At 43.9% G+C, this 21834-nt stretch overlaps 1 protein-coding gene across 3 annotated transcripts in view; it reads right to left on the minus strand.

Annotated features, from left to right (window-relative positions):
* The window catches only part of LOC147011030 (transmembrane protein 132E-like), a 506523-nt gene that overhangs the window by 187351 nt on the left and 297338 nt on the right, over positions 1-21834 (minus strand). For all 3 annotated transcript variants that reach the window (XR_015052610.1, XM_085860680.1, XM_085860681.1), the window contains one exon: positions 18425-18568. Coding sequence is in view for 2 of the 3 variants with exons in the window: in XM_085860680.1 (XP_085716806.1) it covers positions 18425-18568 (144 nt within the window). In the remaining variant the exon portion in view is untranslated. The remainder of the gene's footprint in view (positions 1-18424; positions 18569-21834) is intronic.

Below are 21834 nucleotides of genomic sequence, written 5' to 3' on the forward strand. Positions count from 1 at the left end.
TTTCTCCTCCTCATCCGGCTCCTCCATAGCTCTTCTGTAATCTCCCACACCCTTTCAACAACGCCCCTTACCTCCACACCTCCTCCCTTGTCCTACCCTCCCCCCTCCCTCCCCTGCACCCAAAGCCTCCTCCCCTCCCCCTTCATGAACAGTGTGGACCTCAAACATCCGGAGCCTTTGCTCAAACCTGACACATCTTTCCATACAGGTTGCCACTGACAAACCAGACATGATCTGCCGAACAGAAACTTTCCTCCCACAAGACGTCTCTGACTCCCTCCTCCGGTAAGACAGTCCTGAGCCTCGTCCTGGCGGAGGAGTTGCTCTCTTTATCAAAGACTCTATTCCTCACTATCCATGCACTGCCCCCACTCCCCCACACCCCCAGGAATACCTCTGGCTATGGCATCCCTCCACTCCCACCTCATGTTTATATGTGTACTGCACCATCCACCAAACAGTGATGATTCCATTTACACCTCACTATCCGAAAACATGGACCAACTTCTATCTTCTCATCCAAACTCTCTCTTCCTCTTATGTGATGACTTCAATTGTCATCATGCCAGTTGACTTGGTGTGGGTACCTCTCTCACCTGTCATGGCACCTCAGCAAAATCTTTCTGCGACACATTGGGACTGACTCAATCGGTCAACTTCCTGACCCGGATCTCAACCAATGGTACTCTATCTCTTCTGGATCAGATTTTGACAAATTTCCCTGAAAATATCTTCCGTTCTTCTTCGCTCCAATGGGTTCTTCTGACTAAGTGCTTGTCAAAGTAGACATCTCTCTGGCTGTTATTAGAGAACCACCTCAGTGCCGTCAAGTCTGGCATTTCACTCAGGTCGACTGGTAGGGTCTCCAAGTAGCCATCAAAACTTTGAGACTGGTCTCCCATCGATACTTTCTCAAATATCAACTCATCCTGGGAATTCTTTCAAACAAACTTGCTCTCCCTCATGCACAGAATTATTCCCCTCTCGTCTTCAGTTGTCCTACCCTACCTCCCGCCCTTGGTTCACTGAAGCTTGACGTGAGGCAGTTGTCCTGAAACAACTTGCAATTGCCTCATGGAAAGCAAACCCAACTGAGGGTCATCTCAGTTCCTTCGATAAAGCTCGGAACAAGTGTGTATCTACCCTCAGGAGAGCCAGAAAACAACATCTTTCTAATCTCAAGTGTGAACTCTCAAACCTCTCTCCCTCCTCCAAATCCTGGTGGCATCTAATCAAATCCGTTTCCAGTGTATGTTCCCCCTCCATCCCCTCCCTTACCTCAAATGGCCGCACTGCTGACACCAAACGTGAAAAGGCTGAATGCCTAAACTTGGTGTTTGCAGCTAAATCTTGTGACCGAAACCCATCGCTGTCTGCATCCACCTTACTCAGTCCAACTGTCCGTGGACTCTGTGTCCTTTTCTTCTGACAAAGTGGAGAGAGAGAGCATGCAACGCATGTAATTGCATGGGACCGTGAGACAACCTGAGGATGTATAGAGATACGTGGTTCACAATCTTTCAAGATGGGGTCCCCCAAGGGTGGGGTCTCTCTTTGCTGACAAAACATATCAACTTGTGAGTGGTGATAAACACAGCACAAAGAGAAGGCTCCATCTTAAGGAAAGAGAGCAATGTCACCTTATCCATTCTATTTGGAGCATACTCCGTACAAAGCATCAGTGCTGCCAAAGCAGTCTCCTGGGCTTTTGGGCATAATCCTGGACAGGTCACCACTCTGACGCAGGATACTCGAATGGCTCAAACATCCCAGAAATCTGCTACTCATTTTGCTGACCTCCAAAGGATGACAGGTTGAGTCAACCCCACCTGGTATTAATTCAACAGCTGAGCAGAATTTGAACTCGGGACTTCAGGATCCCAAACCCACCACCCTAATCATTAAGCCAACATCAGGCAGTCACATAATGAATCCCCAAAAATATGTTTTCCCCTGATGTTTAACGAGACAGGACCATGATACAAATTAGGGGGTAAGGTTCGTATTAGTCGACAAAGTAAGTGAAATAATAACTCCGTTTAATGTCTACGAATGCAACAATAACCACAACAAATTGGAATAATTCCTCATGTTAATACATATCGATATCATTGAGGAAATCCATTTTCATATGGTATCCAAGGCCATCTCCACTCATGGCTCGCAGACTTCCTCTCCTGTCGCAGTCAACATGTGGCCCTAAATGGAGTTCTCTCATCCGCTCTTCCTGTCCAGGCTGGAGTTCCTCAAGGTAGCGTTCTGGGCCCTGTTCTTTTTCTGGTTTTCATCAATGACCTCTCCGACTCTGGAAAATCCTCTATTTCTCTTTGCCGATGACTCCACCCTCTGCTGTACCATCTGTCATCCCTCAGATCGGCAAGCAGCAGCTTCTTCGCTCAGTGCAGATCTGGATAAAATTACAAACTGGTCCAACACGTGGAACAATCTGGACAATCCAGACAAATCTCACACTCTCACTTTGTCTCTCCGAAAGGACCGTTTGGAACCCCCCTCCCCCACCCCCATTTACTTTCTCAACAATCCTCCTCAAGAAGTCCTTTGTTTCAAGCTTCTGGGTCTCACTATTTGCCATGATCTTTCCTGGGAAAGCCACATTTCCAACCTGGCCTCCAAAACCAGTCGCCGACTGGGAATCCTCCTTCATGCAAAGTCCTTCCTCGGCCCACTTGAGTTCCTGACCATATACAAACCTTTCGTCTGCAGCCTGATGGAGTACTGCTCTTCCCTGGTGCTCCAGCCTCTCACCTTTCTCAGCTTCACGCAGTGGAAACCAAGGCATTTAGGATCATTGGTATCTCCTGTGATGAGGCTGAGTCTTTAGGCCTCTCACTCTCTCACCGCAGGCAGGTTGGTGGTCTTTCTGTCGTCTACCGTCTCCTCTCCAGTCCCGCCCCCCTCTGCTCTGTCTGCAATTTGTCCCCACCATATTTCCGCAGGGCACTGACGGTCTGCCAACAAGCCCCTGCTCATAAAACTACCAAAATGACGAATCACTGCTCACCTTCACTCTTTAATTCCTCTTTTTCCCACCTTTGGAATAAACTCCAACACTCTCTTCAATCCCATTCTTCCCTCCAGGCCTTCAAAACAGCTGTTCGCCAACACCTCTCGTCGTCCACCATCCAAATCCTTGATCTTTTCTACCCCCGTTAATCCACCCCAAGCCCACCTCCTTCAAATTCCCGGCTTTCCTTCCTGAAAGTCCCTGTAATATCCATCTTGTATACCTCATGTTCCCCACCTCATCCCTCTCCCTTCCACAGATCTCCTAATGTCTCTGTTCCCCACTGTTTTGTCCTTCCCACTCCTGCCCCTCTTGTCTCATGCCCCTCCTCGCTGTGTGTTGTGTGTTCGCTCTAACACGAGCCTCGACAAGGTATACAAAAAAAAAAAAATCCACCTTACAATTGATTATAGGATCACAAAATAACCCTCAAGAGTAAATGGACTAACCCATGCGCACAGCGGAATGTTTCAGTATTTAAAATCAAGAGCACCTGTACAAAGGATGAAACAAAACTACCCCAGCGGTGCTGAAAAGCAAGAAACAGCTCAACAAAAGGCGAAAAGGGTGAAATTCACCATAAATTAAATTTTTTCATTTCACAAATGGCAGAACCAGAAAAGAGTCCTCGGTCTCGCACATCTGGGGAGAGTGCAGTTACCAATCAGCGTGTGGAGCACTTGCCAAGTGGCTTTCTGCACTCAAGCAAGCAGTCCAACAAAACAGTCAAGGAATGGCCAGCTTGGCAAGTGATAACAAGCTGATTGTGATAATGGAACACCTCCTGGATCAGATTTTTGGACGAGTTTGTGTTTATGGCTAGCGGTGAGACTAGGGGTAAGCGTTATTCTAATCAAACAAAATAATTAGAAATATATCTACAGGAACAGCCAGGGGATCATGTTATTTATTTTATTTTTGTATACATTGTCGAGGCTCGTGTGAGAGCGAACACACAACGCACAGTGAGGAGGGGCATGAGACAAGAGGGGCAGGAATGGGAAGGACAAAACAGTGGGGAACAGAGACATTAGGAGATCTATGGAAGGGAGAGGGATGGGACGGGGAACACGGGGTATACAAGATGGATATTACAGCGACTTTCAGGAAGGAAAGCAGGGAATTTGAAGGATTTACTATTGTTATTTATTGTACTGTTGTTAATGTTGTACACCGCTCCTTCCCAATTCCATTTCCAGGTGATGCATGATGTCATCGTTGGACGCCAAAGGAACGGAGTTCTCAGTTTTCCTCCGTTTGTTTGTTTTCTCGTTTGTCCGGGCGATATCTCAGCCATCCTTCGAGCTCGGAAGCTGAAATTTGAGGACAAAAGTGAAGATGTGCTTTGGCAAAAAGTTTATTTTATACTTTTTTGATTTATCAATTGTTTGATTGATTGCTTAATTGTTATCGATTTATTAATTACTTATTTGTTTTCTTTCTCATCTGGGCAATATCCCAGGCACCTTTTGAGCTCAGAAGCTGATATTTAGACACGACAGTGAACACGCGATTTGGCTATCAAGGGTATTTTTGAATTATTCATTAATCAATTAAATTGATTAATTATTCAGTTATCGATGAATTACTTAATTTTCAAAAAGTTACAGATTCAGATGAAATAGTGCTGATTTTGGGATGCTATTAGCCGATTGATTGAGAAATTAATTATTTTAAGATTATTATTTATTTTAATTATGCAATTAATCAATCAATTATTGTTTACCGCTCCCTCCCAATTCCATCTCCATATGTTGCACAGAAGCATCGCCGGACCCCAAGGCACCTCGGCAGTGTCACGTGCTGGAGGATTTATTTATTTATTTATTTATTTACTTGGCATAGGGGTGGTGGACTTTGAATCGACCTCTGCTTGTTAATATTATTATTTAATATTATTATTTTGAAATACTGCAATGTTAATATTATTATAATTATGCTATTATCATTATTCTTGTTATTACGTTTTTCATTTGAAGTGGCCTTGGAAAAACATCATGATAAAGTGGAAATACGCTCAAGCTTCTGTATACAGTATATATAGGGTGTCCCAAAAAAATATACAACTTTTAAAATGCTTCGTTTGATCCTAAAAAAGCAGTAATTTTGTCACTAATGCTTCATTTCTTGTTGCAGATACCATGAAGTTTATTTTGATCCCAAGCAAGTGCCAGAAAAATGCCAAGACTGACCGTACAACAACGGACGAAAATTGTTGAACTTTGGCACCAGACGAAAAGTGTCAGACAGGTGCAACGTCTTTACTCGAGACATTTCGGAATCCACTTGCGCCATGCACCAAACTTTCGGACAATAAAGTGCACCATCGCAAAGTTTACCAATGTGCGAACGATCTGTGACCTTCACAAGGGTCACAGTGGTCGGAAGAGGACAGGTTGTAGTGAAGAAAATGTGGAAATGGTGAGACAGGCGTTCATTCAGAGTCCAAAAAATTCGATTCGATGACTTTCTGCCGAGACTAACATTCATAAGAGCACCGTTCAGAGGATCCTTCGCCAAGACATTCATGCCTTTCCATACAAAATTCAAACGGAAACGGTGCTTACTGATCAACAGAAACGCAAATGACTAGACTTTGCAAATTGGTTCTCAGGAAAGTTGGAGGAAGATGCAGACTTCCTCAAAAAACTTCACATGAGGGACGAATTCCATGCTCACTTGTCCGGGGAGGTAAACAAGCAATACTTTCGGTACTGGGGAACTGAAAATCCTGGTAATGCATCAACTGAACTGGTCCCTCGATCTGTTCTCAAAGTCACCATGTGGGTGGCGGTTGGTTGGTATGGGATAATTGGTCCATACTTCCTTGAAGATGACCAGGGACGCACTTGCACGGTAAACCAGAGGAACTGTCACGAAATGATTCAGGAATTCCATCTGCCTGAGCTGTACTCAGGCCCGGAGAAAAACAACCTGATCCAGATGAGAATCCAGTGGTTCCAGCAGGATGTGGCACCACCCCCAAACAGCCAGGGATACAAGGCGTTTTCTCAACCAACATTTTGAGGGCCGCTTTATCTCCCTCTACAAAGACGTTGATTGGACACCGTATTCCCCTGACCTTACTCATCCAGAATTCTTCTTGTGGGGGTATCTCAAGGACAGGATCTATGGAAACCCTCGGCCTCAGACTCTTCATCAGCTGAAGGAAAACATCCACCGAGAAATCCAGAACATTCCTCAGGCAACGTTTCCCAAAGTGATGGAGAACATGACAACGCGTTTGCAGGCAGTGATCGGACAACGTGGAGCCAATGTCGAACATGTGGTCTAAAAGAAAACGACGATTCTATACCAAAATTTAAATTTTGGTGGCAATTTTGACATTGGTACAATAAAACTCAACCTTTCAGCTTTCTATCCAGCCAGATATCTTTTTAAAAAATATATGTTATGACCATCCTCTTTGCAGATGAAAAGTTGTATTTTTTTTGCGACACCCTGTACACCTTTCCAAGGGAGGGGGGGGGGGGAAGGCAACAAAACATGGGAATTCCTCCAGATTTTTTTTCAATCGAGTCTATAGCAACCTAGGTTAAGCGAGTGAGAAAATAACACAGTCGGTCCTCTTACTCGTGATACAACTGAGGGTTCTGAAACATCACTTGTAATAAATACCTACCCTCTCCCACCACTGGGAGCGGCGTCACACAGTACTCATTTCCGAGGATAATTTGCATTGCCCCACCTTCAGAATTCCTGAAGAGGGGGGCAAATGAAGTCATTACAACCTTTGCTATATGACCGGTCGTCCCCTTGGCAAGTTTAGTTGGTTGAGATTGCATAAATCACGAAATCTGACACACTGTCGACGGACACCAAACTGCTTATTTTAGTGTGATAACAGATTGACAGGGCTCACAGGGGCAACACTGGGCGACTATTGTGTTTTGTATTGGGCCCTCAAATAACTGACGGTGCCCCTGCCCTTACCGAAAGTAAAAACCTTAACGTGGAAGCAATTGACTGGTTTCCCGACCACCCGGATCATCAGCTGAGCACCCTTCTTCCTCGAGGTTTTGATACTTTCAGCCCAGAACTTCTCCAAATGGCAGATCCACATCAGTAGATTACCGACATCAGTAGATCCACAACCTCAGTTGCACCCAGGCGATCAATCAACCCATCAATACAACATCACGAATCAAACTTTACTCTTTCGAGGATTTAATATTGTTATGGATCTGAAAACCATATGCATTCAACATACAGATGTCCCAAAAGTCAGTTATGTCGTTCAGTATTTTTGTCGTCAGATCCCCTTCCTTTTGTCTAGTGGGAGAATCAAAGGCGTGTGTCGCAATTTCTTGGAGTTAGGTTATTACATCTAACAAGCCATCAAACAACCAACCCATCTGCATGACCCCTCGGCCCATCACGATCCACCACCAACCAGCTGCCTTCTCGCACCCTGATGTGCCAAGGCAAGATCTCGCGGTTCCGGTTTCTCGGCTCCCACAAACGTTGTAACTCTTTCACGACGACCTTTGCAACATTGATACCGTTGCTTGACAAGTACGAACCCGCGTGGAAGAGTGGCTGGGGTTTCCCGGCAGGGGCCGTTGCAACATTGATACTGTTGCTCGACAAGTATGAACCCATGTGGAAGAGTGGCTGGGGTTTCCTGGCAGGGGCCAAGGCCCCACCCCGGAAGGGTGGGCCGTAGGACCCAGTCCAATCAAAGGTGGACAGTGAGGTGTGTTTCACCAAGAACCCCTCCCCGTTGAGGGAGGTTAACAAAAATCCCCAAGCACTCTCTGAGAGCAGAGTTTTGGTGGGTTTTTGCTGTCACGAAAGGGGTTTTTGTTGTTACGAAGGGGTTACGAAGGCTATTATGAAGGGGTGGTAACAGTGGTTGTTACGAGGGCTGTCACGAGGGTTGAGCAGAAGGTCGTCGAGGCGGCGAACGTGTCTCTGATGGCCTTCTACAAGGAAGGAAAGAGCGACCTCGACCCCCCTCCGTGGACCGCGGCTATTCACCACCTGAGCTCCGCCACAAACCTCGAGTCCCACACGTGGGACTGGAAACCAAACCAGCGACCATTGTCAGGTGCCACAGCATGGAGTAGCCTCTTTCTCCGACGGCCAGGTACCCATCCGAACTCTGACCCCCAGCTTGTCTCTCTCTTCGGCTGCGAGGGTCCAATAAAGAAATCTGGGTTTCTTTGTGTGTGTGTGTGTGTGTGTGTGTGTGTGTGTGTGTGTGTGTGTGTGTGTGTGTGTGTTTGTGTGTGTGTGTGTGTGTGTGTGTGTGTGTGTGTGTGTGTGTGTGTGTGTGTGTGTGTGTGTTTGTGTGTGTGTGGGCCCGTGTTTAAGTAGAACTGAATACGTGTTTTTGGATCATTGTAAATATTCCTTGCTTGCAGATTCATGATAAGTCTTGCTTTGTGTCTTCATTTACTGCAAATAAATCATCGCATAAATGTTCCCAGTCCGTTTCCATCCCTTCTTGCATTGGTCCAGCATGGTTCGGATCTGATTTGAGGCAGGCTTTTATCCCCGGTAATCGCACAATTGTAGCCAGGACGTCCTGGGCAGGCCCGCTCGACTGCATCCGAGCCGGAAAGGTGGGTGGCAGAGTGGTCGGCGATAGGTGAAATTTTACCGCTGCCGGCAGAGTGAATCCGGTTCGGCCAGGCGTTCCGAAGGCGTGGATCCCCAGTAGCCGAGACCGCGTGGTTACTTCGGTACATTGGATCGAGACAAAATAACCCTACGCCATACGGTCGAGATATTGGTGTTCCACGGTCGGTTAAACGACCTGCCGACTCGCGGAGTTATCCGAGCGACGGCCTACAATTCCGGGGAGTTTGGTGGGAGATGACGCAAGCTTTCCCCACCTCGTGGTCGTTCTCGCCACCGGATGCCCGGCCCGCAACAATATATTATCACATAGTTACAACTCCCATCACACATTCCATTATGTGATAATCTACGAGTACTATAAATAGATGAGGTGTGTGTGTGTGTGTGTGTGTGTGTGTGTTTTCTTCTGGAGCTTTCTGATCAGGAGTGTGAAACACCAAAATGATCGTCATGAACTCCTGAGGTGATTAAGCAAATTAACAACAAAGAACCCAGAATAATTCCCATGTTTTAAACACACAGCATGTAAAGGTGTATAGAGCAGCTTAATAGGTTCTTTTACGACACGGCATTCGACTGACAAAATAAATAACAAAAATAATGACAACATTGTTACAAAGCATATATTAATTAACAAGCAAGGGTGCCTGGCATTGCCACACAGACAGTTGTCGGGCCTTAACTCCCGCTCCTTCCCCTCCCTCCTCCCAACCTTCCCCCTCCCTTCCACTCCCTCATTCCACTCCTCGCCCTGCCTCCTCCTAACCCTCCCCCTGCACTCCCATCCCACCCTTTCCCTTCCCTCCTCTCCAGATTCCCATCCCACCCCTTCCCCTCCATCCAGACTCGCATCACCCCTTCCCCTGCCTCCCCTGCTTCGTGGAGGTTGGCTTTTGGGGTTCCCACTCTCTGGGGGAATTGTGCAGTGCAAACATGTAAGTCATCTCCACAGCTGACTTGTAATACCCTCTGCCACCACCACTGGGTGGCGCGACACGATACGCATTTACAGATAATTTTTGTCAACCTTCCCTCCCGAACCCCCAGGACGGAAGATGAAACCAAGTAATCTGTGTTCACCACGAGATCGGACTTGGTCCATGTGCCAAGTTTGGCTGCAATTGACCCAGTAGTTTTGGTGTGATTCGTGGTACACACAGAAAGACGGACAGAAAATGACATTTATTTGTTAGATACGAAAAATATTAACAACAATAACAATAATAGTGTCATTTGGTAATAATAACAATAACGAACGTACAATTCCCACACTGGCCCAAGCTCATCTGGGCTTGATGAAAAAGCAAGCTCATGCTCAAGCAGTACGCCAAGCGGGTGTGCTACAAGGCCGTGAAGACTCATGAAAATTTGGTTCATTAGACCAATGGGCCCAATCGTATATTAAATCATGCACATCTTACCTTAAATATAACATATCCACAAACCAGTACGACCACCCCACTTAACTCAGGATCAAACCGTTATTCAAACACACACAAACTTATAAAATGCGAACTCAACAGAATACTTTGACCGACTCTTCCTGTTAAGGCTAGAGTCTCCCAAGACAGTGTTCTGGGCCCAGTCCAATTCCTCATCTTCATCAACGATATCTCCGACACTCTGGAAAATCCCCTTTATCAATTTGCTGGCGACTCCACCCTCTGCCTTGACATCTCTCATCCCTCTGATCGGCAGGCTGCAGCCTCTTCCCTCTCTTCAGATCTTGACAAAATTACAAGCTGGTCAAACACTTGGAATATGTCTTTCAATCCAGACAGACCTCACACTCTATCTCTCTCCGAAAAGACCATCTGACAAAACCATCCTATCTGCTTTCTTAATCCTCTTGAGGAAGTTCAGTCATTCAAACTCCTGGGTCTCAATATCAGCCATGATCTTTCTTGGGCAAACCACGTGTCAAAGTTGGCTTCCAAAGCCAATCACCAAATGGGCGTCCTTTGTCGTACAAAGCCCTTCCTCGGTACACATGGACTCCTCTTCACCTGCAAGACCTTCATCTGCAATCTTTGATGGAGTACTGCTCTCCCCTCTGTCTTGCAAATCTGTCACACACCTAAACCAACTTGACAAGGAAACCAAGGCCTTCAAGATTGTTAGAATCTCCCGTGATGAAGCTGAATCTGTGCGACTATCCCTTTGTCGCCGCAGACAGGTTGGTGGATTCTCTGTCTTCTACCACTTCCTTTCAGGTCTTGCACCTGCTCATTCCATGCTCTGCCCCCACCCTCCCCAGTCTTTTTGCAGGGTGCATGACTGCACGTGGTCCATTCCTTGTGGTGAAACTCTTAAAATCCAGAATCACTGCTCACCTCCATTGCTTTCTTCCTCTTGTTCCCCCCCCCCACCCCCCAACTGTGGAATCAACTGCTACATCCTCTTTAAGCTCATTCCTCCCTCCATGTCTTCAAGACAGCTGTCCACCACCATCTCAGATCATCCCCTATCCAAAACCATGATCTTTTCAACACCTGTTAACCCCTCCCTCCACCCCCACCCCTCCCCCAAGCCCATATCCTTCTAAATTTCCAGTTTTTCCTTCCTGAGAGTTTGCTTCTGTATCCAGATGATCCACCCCATGTGCCCTCTCTTACCCTTCATTCTTTCCCACACCATTTATTTTGTCCTTCAACCCTGCTGTTGGTGTTTTCACCCTCGCTACTATTCCTTTTCTTCTATTGTTTCCTGATCCATTCAATGTTCTAGCTCTTCCATGAGCCTTGACATTGTATACAAAAAACGTCAGTTCACATTTCATAAATATAATAGTCATGTGTATGTAAATGGTGACTATTGAGGAAATAAACCCAATCAGCAAATTGGACACACATGTACAATGCGACATGATCGTCACCAAGTGATGCTGAACAGAATCTTCACACATGTTTGCACACGACCCGTGTTAGTACCCTCGATAAATTGGCCACCTCCATTGCTTAAATTCGTTTCGGAATTGTTGGATATCATTTCACACCACATGATGTGGCTCACATCATTGGGAAGGTTCAAGGGTGGGTGACTCAAACTGCTGCTGCTTCACAGTACATTCTTCATCGCGGTGTCATTTCTGGGGAACAGACAAGGCATCATAAGATGGACAGTTCACAGAGAGACCTTGTTCATGAGGTCACCTGCAAGGGTTATGACTACTCGGGATGATGATTGTTATCTTGTCACTCTTGCCTGAAGGAACCCTAATTCAACAGCGCAATGTCTTCAGAATTATCTGAAAAGTGCAATTAATCATTCAATTTTGACCTAGACAGTTTTTGGGACAGGTTTTACGTGGTATATGGTCGAGATCACCAATACTCCACATCTCTGGACACACAGTGCCATCAACAGCAATGCAAGCAAATGGGTGACAAAACATCACGACTGGAGGGTGAACATTTGGCATCATGTTCTTCTCACCAATCGATCCTGATTCTGGTTAGACATCAGCGATGGATGTGGAGAGGAGGTAGGGAATGATAGGCTAATTGCGGCCTTCGACAACATGATTAGTTTGGTCGGGCCAACCTCATAGTACGAGCTGGAAATCAAGTTGTCAAAAAACCATCATTCGGGTGGGAGGGAGGGGGTTAATGGGGTCCAGTCACTGTTGTCAGACTCCCTCTGGTTCGACAACAAGGTTCAAACATGATATTTATAGAAGATAACACTCATCCACTCAATGTCGTCAATGCCGATGTTGTCAATGGTGAACTTCAGGACCACATCAATCACATGGTCTGGCCTGCACAATTCTCTGGACATAAATCCAAGTGTCCATTGTGGAATGTCCAAGGAAAGCGTATGAATGGTCACAAAGTCCTCTCTCAGTCTCTCGATCAAATGGAGGCGGCCCTGGTCGAAGAATGGTGCAACATGCAACAGAAAGAGCTGGACCATCAGATTTGATCAATTACGCTCCGTGGCAAACGGAGAGGGAAATAGTCAGCAAAGGGTTTTGAGGAGTGACACACTACTTTATGCTGATGTGTATATTACCCGTTCCGAAAGAAACATGAACACCCATACTTTCATCTTTGTTATGAGCAAGATCTGTGTTGGACTGTCGCATATCTCTCAGAGAGCATACCCAGAGCTACCTAACATCGAATTTGGAGAGCGTGGGCTTTCTTTCTCAACCTCTTTGAATGTCAATTACCAGTACCAGTTTTAAACATCATACTCAGGGTCTAAATACGGCTCCTGCTGAAACATGAACAAGTGAAATGTTCCACATGGAGTCGCCTTCACTTTCCTTCTGTAGCATCTTGATTACTTGGATGACAACCAATCATCGTGCACAGTACCATATCAACACATCACTGCACTATGGAGCATTTCATTTTTAGCTCACTTGGACTTTAGTCAGGTGGGCTAATACGATCAAGCAGTGTCTGTTGGTGAGTGAGTGAATGAGTCAGTCAGCGAGTCAGTCAGTGAGTCAGTAAACACTTGTCATTATCGCTTTAAGAAAACACGATTTTACTGAAACTTGGCCACAAGCTTCATATCTGATGCCTAACGAAGGTGTATTGACTGATTCAAAATCCGCGCTCATGAAGGGGTTCTACACGGGTATTTTGACCCCCCACAAAATAGGTATTTGCTATCTTCTCCAAAACCATGCACACAATTTTGATGAAACTTGACCACAACCCTCATCACCCGTGAGTGATGAAAGTTGATTGACTGCATCAAAATCTGCACTCATAAAAGGAGTCTAGGGGGGGAGGGGGAGGGGGAAGGGTTGACCCCCTAAAATAGGTATTTGCACTCTTCTCCGAAACTGCACACCCAATTTCGATGAAACTTGATCACAAACTTCATCATCTATGATGTACCAAAGTTTGGCCTGACATTCAAAAAAAATCAGGGTGTAGGTGGGTGCGCAGGGTGGGGGGGGGTGAGTGACTGTTGCTCCTGATCCAGGTGAGCTTCAGGATGCGCGGTCCTATTTTCACACAAAAGTACAATTCTAACTCATGATCGTTTGATATTTCTGTGTATGTGTGTGTGTGTGTATATATATATATATATATATATATATATATATATATATATATATATATATATATATATATATATATATATATATATATATATTTTTTTTTTTTTTTAATCATGAACAATTTTATAATAAATTTCTGGATTTTTTTTTTTCCGGTGATGTGAAAGACAGCTTTGGAAAATGGAACCAAATCATTAAAACCAAAAAGGACAAATGGATCTTGGTTGGTACATCGAGCTGCCATTGCAGAGCTTACTTTTACCAATCACTACTCCATTATAATTGCTCAAAGACAGTTTCGGGCAAAGATTGATTTGTAAACATGTCCGACATGGAATTCAATATTGCACCATGTTAAAGCACACAGGGCAACTGGCAGTGTAGCAGATGCCAAAAGGTCAGGGGGAAGGAATTCAGCAAGAAATGAAGAAACAATTGAAAGAGGGAGAGTAGCAGTCTTACAAAACCCAAATAAGTCGGCAAGAAGGAAATCTCAAGAGCGAGGAATTAGCGGGGAAAATAAGCGTACTATTGTGATGAAGGATCTTAATCTATATCCATACAACATCCAAGTGTCACAGCAGTTGAAACCAACAGACAATCTGCAATGAAATAAGTCACATTTCCTCTGAAACACTGCGGCACATAATAAAAAACTTGTTTTGCCACAGATATGAATGCATCGGTTTCAACGGAAGATATCTGACATCAGTCATTTTCAAGAAACGAAGAAGTGTGAATGTCTCCAATATTTCCATTCCATGTTATTTCAATATCTGGTACCCCTTAGTTATACTGTTTAAATCAAACTATTAATCATCAAAACAAATGTGTTCATCAATTCTTTGTCACCGTGTGTGTGTGTGTGTGTGTGTGTGTGTGTGTGTGTGTGTGTGTGTGTATATATATATATATATATATATATATATATATATATATATATATATATATATATATATATATATATATATATATATATATATATATATATATATACACATATACAGTAGACTAGGTGTAAGTTGGCAGCGTGTAACTCGTCATTTCGCCTAAGTCGGCAGCGTCAAAAAGTCCCGAATTTATCTCATGTTAAATCCCTTTGAATAAAGGGTCATCCCTCTGTAAGTCGTCATCTCTAAGTCGTCACTTCGTCTAAGTCGTCAGATGTTGTCCATTCCCACGTAATGGAAACTCAAGTAAATTACCACTCCTAACTCGTCAAACGGAACTGCTGCCTCGTGAGAAGCCCGATTTCATTGAATCGTGATGCTCGCTCATTGGTTTACACCGCTAGTGATAGGCTATTTATAACTGCGTACACACGTTGATCGCACTGCAGGCAGGACAATGGCGACTAAGCGTAAGCTTACAACTAAAACCTACCAAGAAAAATACGACATTATCCAGTTTTGCAAGCCAAATCCACTGATGAAGAAAACAGACATAGCTGAGAAGTTGGACATCAAACGGCAGACATTGAACGATATCTTGAAGAATAAGGGCAAGATAATTTGGACAAGTGGAGAAGATCGCGAGGCCTGTGGGAAGTGTGAAATGCGTGAAATGTGTGTCCTTTGAAGATATCGATGACGCGCTCATCATCTGGTTTCGGCAAATGTCGGCTCAGCCAAATATTCAGTTTCGGCCGATTCGGCCGATTCAGCCAAATATTCGGCCGATACTGTCTTTCGGTGGAGGATTGCCCAGCCAACATCATGGAATACAATGACCGGTTTGAATCCTTTCTCATGCACCAGATGCCCAAGAGTTTGAGACAGTCAAACATAACGGATTACTTCGCGAAGAAGTAAAGGATCGATCGAGCTTCGTGTTGAAGTCCGATCATGGTTTTATATTGGCTTGTTTTGTACATTACCGCACTCACTTACACATCGGCATTGAGTGGTAATCATCACCACGATGACTGTGTGTCATGTAATTTGTCACCATTCCATCACGGATGGTATACGAGTTGTCTTACAGAGTTGTTCATTATCTTTACATTTGATAAACTGATTCATGAATTCCATCTTTGCTTGATCACTTTCCAACTCACCAACTCACCCCCACCTATGCCCCGAGGATTGTGTTTTCCTTTTGGTACAATAGCCGGCTCTCACACATATGTGTCCAGGCCAGGCGCGACTTCATCCTTCACCCCACCGTCATCATGAATGTTCGCATACGCGTAAGTCATCACATTTCTAAGTCGTCACTTTTTTCTCGGTCCTGATGGTGACGACTTACGCCTAGTCTACTGTGTATATATATATATATATATATATATATATATATATATATATATATATATATATATATATATATATTCATTATAATATGTGGAGCTCTTTATAACCACTGACTGACTGATATTAAATATCGGTACCTTCTGGGTGATGTACAAAGTTGAAATTTTGTGAGCTGATGGACATCGAAGGCAGTACACCAAAAACAAACAAAAAAAAAAAATCACAGAATCGTTGGACAACATCCATCAATGAAAATATAAATAAATGAAAAAAAAAAAACCAATGTCACCCGCAGGGTGACCCGTATCTTGCCAAAAGGTGACCACGTGTGACTTCTTTAAGGTCACACTGAGGTGAACAGAGCTGCTATCTACCAGGAGCGACTCCTTGAGGAATATCTGCCTACGAGAGATTCCGATGAGAATCGTTCTACAGAGTAACCATGAAAAATATGCGTTTGCCTCATAACGTCACCAAATGACGTCATAATGTCTCAAGCTTGATATCTAGAAAGCACTCATCGAGGTGTTCAATTTGAGGTACTACATGATATGGTTCCTAAAACTTGAAAATTTGACCATGGGGTCAAATATGTTTGACCTGAGGCGCTAACCATGAAGGTCAAGGCCAATCGCCACCAAAAATTAATCAGCTGAGCGCCAGACCATGGACTATATTCCCATGAAGTTTGAAGACGATCCGATCAAAATTACTCAAAAAATAAGGGTTTTGTCGACTCCCCCTGATTTGCGACAAAGTGACCTTGACCTTTGACCTTGACCTTCAAAATTTTGTGCGCTGAAAGGGACCTCTATAGGCCTCTGATATGCGAAGTTACAAAAATTTCCAATGATAACTGTGCTCTGCAGAATTTTTTATACGTGATTACAGACAAACAAACAAACAAACAAACAAAAAAACATACAAGCTGACTAACATATCTTGCAAAAACTTCGTTTTGGCAAGATAATGAAAAAAATGCAGATGAGTGACCCGAAACAAGGGGAAGCATGGTAATTTTGTATGCCAACGGACATTGGAGCCGATACACCAGGACACAAAAAAAATCACAGAACCGTCGGAAAACATCAGTAAATTAAAATATCCGAAAATAGGTGCAGCCTTGTGCTCACTGCAGGTGAGTGACCCAAGACAATGGAAAAGCATGGTTCTTTATTGCTTCCATATATCATTAATAAACATGAAAAAGTAATGTTAAATGAACAAAACACTCACAATAATGAAGGACAACAAAACAAAAAAGAAGCATACAGATAATTAAGATACGAGTGTTTAAATTTTTCTCGTTATTATTATTATTTTTTACATATTTCATTACTCATATATTCTCATTACTCATACCAAGAAATAAAGTTAAAATGTTCTTTTTTGGAAAATTTTGAGCATCTATTTCATGGAACCCTTTGAACGGTCCTTGTACTGTATACATGCAATACGGCGGTGACCCTTCCCATGAATGTCCCAAAACGTCCTGTATATGTTTCACAGACCATAAATTTGAAAGCTGAAAGGTTTCCAGCTGTCGTTTGTGAGGAAAACTCTAGAAATTGAGACAAGGTATCAATGCGTTTGGCCTGTAGTGTGCCAATATTGTCAACGTAGAGACTATGATAAATTCCGCACTGCTGCTCTGTGCAAGTCACATTGTAAGGATAAATGAGTCCAGACATCCCAAAGTAATACTCTGCAGGAAATGGCACAAGGAACAGCTGGGGCTCAAAGCGTTGATTCAAAGACATCATAAAAAGGCATCTCAAGGCATCAATTATACCAGTTGACACCTGGGAAGAGTCCGCTCACAATGTTGGAGTGGAAGCGAGCAATATAAAAAAGATATGAAGTCTACGTTCATGGAAGAGGAAATTTGCAGGGGGTGGAAAGTAACGCATTGATAAGGACACAACAAGGACATGAACGAGGAGGAAGAGAGTTGGAAGGAAAAGGAAGAAAAAAAAAACAGATACAGTACAAGAAACATGGATCATACAAGGAATGAAAACGATCAGTGATGACGTGACCGGAATTACAACCTCCAACCTGACTTGCCTTTTTAGACATTGCAACAGTGGCTTCGCTGCAAGAATCGAGCTCGTCTCTTGTGTTATTTTCCATCAATCAAATGAATCATCATTGAATATTGATGGACAGCCAGCCATACACATCCTTACCTTCACACGTAAACAAACACAAGAGCAAGCACGGACTGACAAGCACATATGAACACACGGACAAGTGCACATGCACACAATGCACAAACGCACACTGTGCACAAACAGTTATAGATAACTTATCCAGCTGTATTTTATTCATTTTTGGAGACTCAAATGATTAATTGCATTTGAGAACGTGTAAGGTCAGCGAAAGAGTAATTCCATGTATGGTAAACCATGAATATATGGAGAGGGGGGGGGGTGGATGAATAACATTAAGATCCTCACTGTTGAAATGTGGGAAAGGACCTTTTCGCGAAAAACGAAATGTGAATATGGAGTGCCTTACCGTAAAGAGGGCGGTCGCCGGCGTGTCAACTGAAGCATAGTCTGGGGGTGAGGCTCATCGATTGCCCGAGTTACCTCGATGTCCCACAGGCTAGGCCGACTGGGAGTGACAGCAAGCAGCTTGAGGCCGTGAGGTACACAAAGCCTGCCACAAAAACCACAAATGCAAAAACATGTCCTCGTTGTATTAGCCAATGCATCTTTATGCAATTTAAAATGGAGGGAAACACCATACATGTTATATAGTGTGCTCTTGATAAGTATGCAATTTAACTCTCCGTTGGTACATATTATCTGTCTCTCCACTGAAAGCTGTTGACTGGATATTGGTGCCCATATTAGCTCGGGAAACTCAATGTGGCCACTGCATACTGTTCCTTTTGGGAAGTGGTTGGCAGTAATACCATGTGGTGATCCAGCAGTTGTATTCATCATTATAGGAGGTTTGTACATGACGGAGTAGTCTGGTAATGTGGAATAATTTCATGCTTCATAGAGAAAATGGCGAGTATCCAGGCAGAGGCTGCTCCTTATACCCTCCTTCCAATGAAGCAGTCAGGAGAGGTAATCACGGCATAACACAGTGAATCTATGGAGAGGGATACCTAAAAAGTGAAATGCCAGCGATTATTCCACAACAGCCAAAACCTCTGTTATCACGTCATGTGATGTCAAGCATGCTGCGTCGTCTTGGGGTATAATGCAGGTTAGAACGGCACAACTGCTTTTTGTCGTGTCCACAATCTCCTCGTTTGTGTGTAGAGCATCGCCGCAATCTGTAATTTTTGCATCCAACACCGCAAGATGTAAATTGTTTCATACCTTTCTGCCACTCACTGCATCAGCAGAACCACAAGGTGAGACCATGGAAAACAAAAGGTAAATCTCGATGAGGCTGAAACTAAACCTGGTGGTTTTGATTGAGCTCCTGATAGCTTTCCCAGCCTTTCGCTGAAAAATAAAACAACTTTGTACTTGCTACGTTATCAAGTTTTAAATGAAGAAGATTGGGCACTGTTGGTGGCAATGACCCTGCCAATGCAGAGGAGTAAGACACACGCACGCACACATGCATGTATGCACATCAAACAAGAGAGAGCATTTAACAATACAGAATCTTACCGGGGTAAATGGATTACAGTAGATCTGAGAACCAAAGCAGATCTCACCCACTTACTGACACAGCACGATCACGATAGCTGTTTGTCTTCTTTTGGGAATGTGCCATGCTAATAAGTCACCCAATAAATATCCATGTCTATGTAAAATATGATACACAAGGAACTTTGACGCAGGTGGAGGCCATTCGGCCCATCATGCATATGCTGCACCAACCCCAGTATTGACACCCATCCACATACAAGCTACCTGCCATACACACAAGCCAATATCCCCATACTCCTCTATCTCCGACTCATCTGGATACCTATCTATATCCCACTTAAACTTATCCACCCAATCCGTTGCCACAACCTTCTCGGGGAGATCATTCCATGCATTAACCACTCTCCAATTGAAAGACCCCTGCCTCAAAACTGCCCTCACTCTCATCTTCTTTACCCTTAAGCTATATGGCCTCAAGTCATACAAGATTGTTCATTCTGCTGAAAAACTACACTTTACCTATCTTTTCCACACCCTTCATTGTCTTAAACATCTCAATCAGATCCCATTTCAACCACCTCCTTTCCAATGTATAAAGCCCTGTCTCCTTCAAATGTTCACCATAGCTTAGTCTAGCGAGCCCTGAAATCATTCTAGTAGCTCCATGCTGACCCTCTCAATGGTAGCTACTGCATATGTCCTTCCTGAAAAGTGGTGACCAGAACTGTACATGATATTCCAGAAGAGGCCTCACTAAATTCCCATGCAGTGTTGACACCGCCTCCTTTGGTGTATATAATTTATCCCTCTATGAATACAACTGAAAACCCTGTTAGCTTTACCTGTAGCTACCCGGCACTGTGTTACCTGGCACAAGTCGAGACACACTACATCCCCAGCACTTCCCTCATCCACCCAATCAGAAACGACTTTGTGGAACTCCAATAAATTTGTTAAACATGATCTCCCTTGAGTGAATTCATGCTGAGTACCTTTAATTAGCTTGTATTTATTCAATTGTTTCCCTATCCGTTTCATAATTCATGTCTCCAACATCTTCCCCACAACTGAAGTCAATCTAACAGGTCTCGAGTTCCCCAATTATTCTCTGGAGCATTTATTAAATAACGGTGTTACATTTGCTACTCTCCAATCCTCCGGTACCTGTCCCGACTCCAACGAGATGTTAAAGATATCCGCTAACACCACACTTATCTGCTCCGTCATCTCCCGCAATACTCGAGGATGCATATTGTCCGGTCCTGAAGCTTTATCATCCCTTAATTTTTATATCTGCTTCTTCACTTCATCTACTCTGAAATGGATCTCTTCTAAAAAGCCCCTTGCTCACCCCTAACATATATACTCTCCGCTATTGGAAGTTCCCATGACTGTTCCCATTTAAATGTAGAAGCAAAAAAGCTATTTAATAATCCTGCCACCTCACCCTCATCATCCACCAAGTCTCCTGTGCTATTCCTCATGAGGACCACACTGCTCTTAACCCTTTACTTTCCCCTTATAGACTTAAAGAATGTCTTTCTGATATGTTAAATATTCTTGGTGATGTCCTTTTTATTTTCCCTCTTGGCGTGCCGAGTTATTTTCTTCACTATATGGTCTCTGTTTCCTCCGACACTGATGTGAGATGGCCTCCACTCTTGTTACTTTGTACTTCATAAATGCCTTCTTCTTATCCTAAATTATACTACGTACCACCCTGCTCAACCACCTAAATCTCTTTCTGCATCCACCATGATACCGCACTGGAAAATGCCGACTCGGTACCGTACGCATTTCCCCCCTCCCCCACCTCACCTCCAACCCCACTCATCAACTTTACAAATTTTAAAGTTCCCAAATCACTTCTCATCCCCTCAAGGTTTGCCCCCATAAAATCCAATAACCTTCCATCACAATCTCAGACTTCACATCTCAACAGTAGAGTTGTGCTTACTACGTTGTGGTCACTTATCCCCAGGTGTTCTCCCATCTCCACCTCCTCCTCCATATTGGGATTGCTACTCAAAAAGGAGGTCTAACGCAGCGCACCTCCTCGTTTAACCCAATTTGTGACTTATCCACAAATTGGGTTAAAAAGCAATCCTGGACTAAATCTCAGAAATCCTCATCTGGTCTGCCCTTTCCCTGTTCCTGGATCCAATCTATCTCAAGCAAGTTAAAATCCCCAAAAATCAAACTCTCTTCCCTTTTCACATGCCCTTCTAAAATATTCATGTTCCCCTCATTCCCCCTCTTTCCTCACACCAGGAGCCCAATAAAAGCATCCTCCAAGTATCTTACGAT

This window comes from Eptatretus burgeri, chromosome 16 (genome assembly GCF_056783735.1).
Source record: "Eptatretus burgeri isolate ZD-2024b chromosome 16, Ebu_testis_v1, whole genome shotgun sequence".
Classification (NCBI taxonomy): Eukaryota; Metazoa; Chordata; class Myxini; order Myxiniformes; family Myxinidae; genus Eptatretus; species Eptatretus burgeri.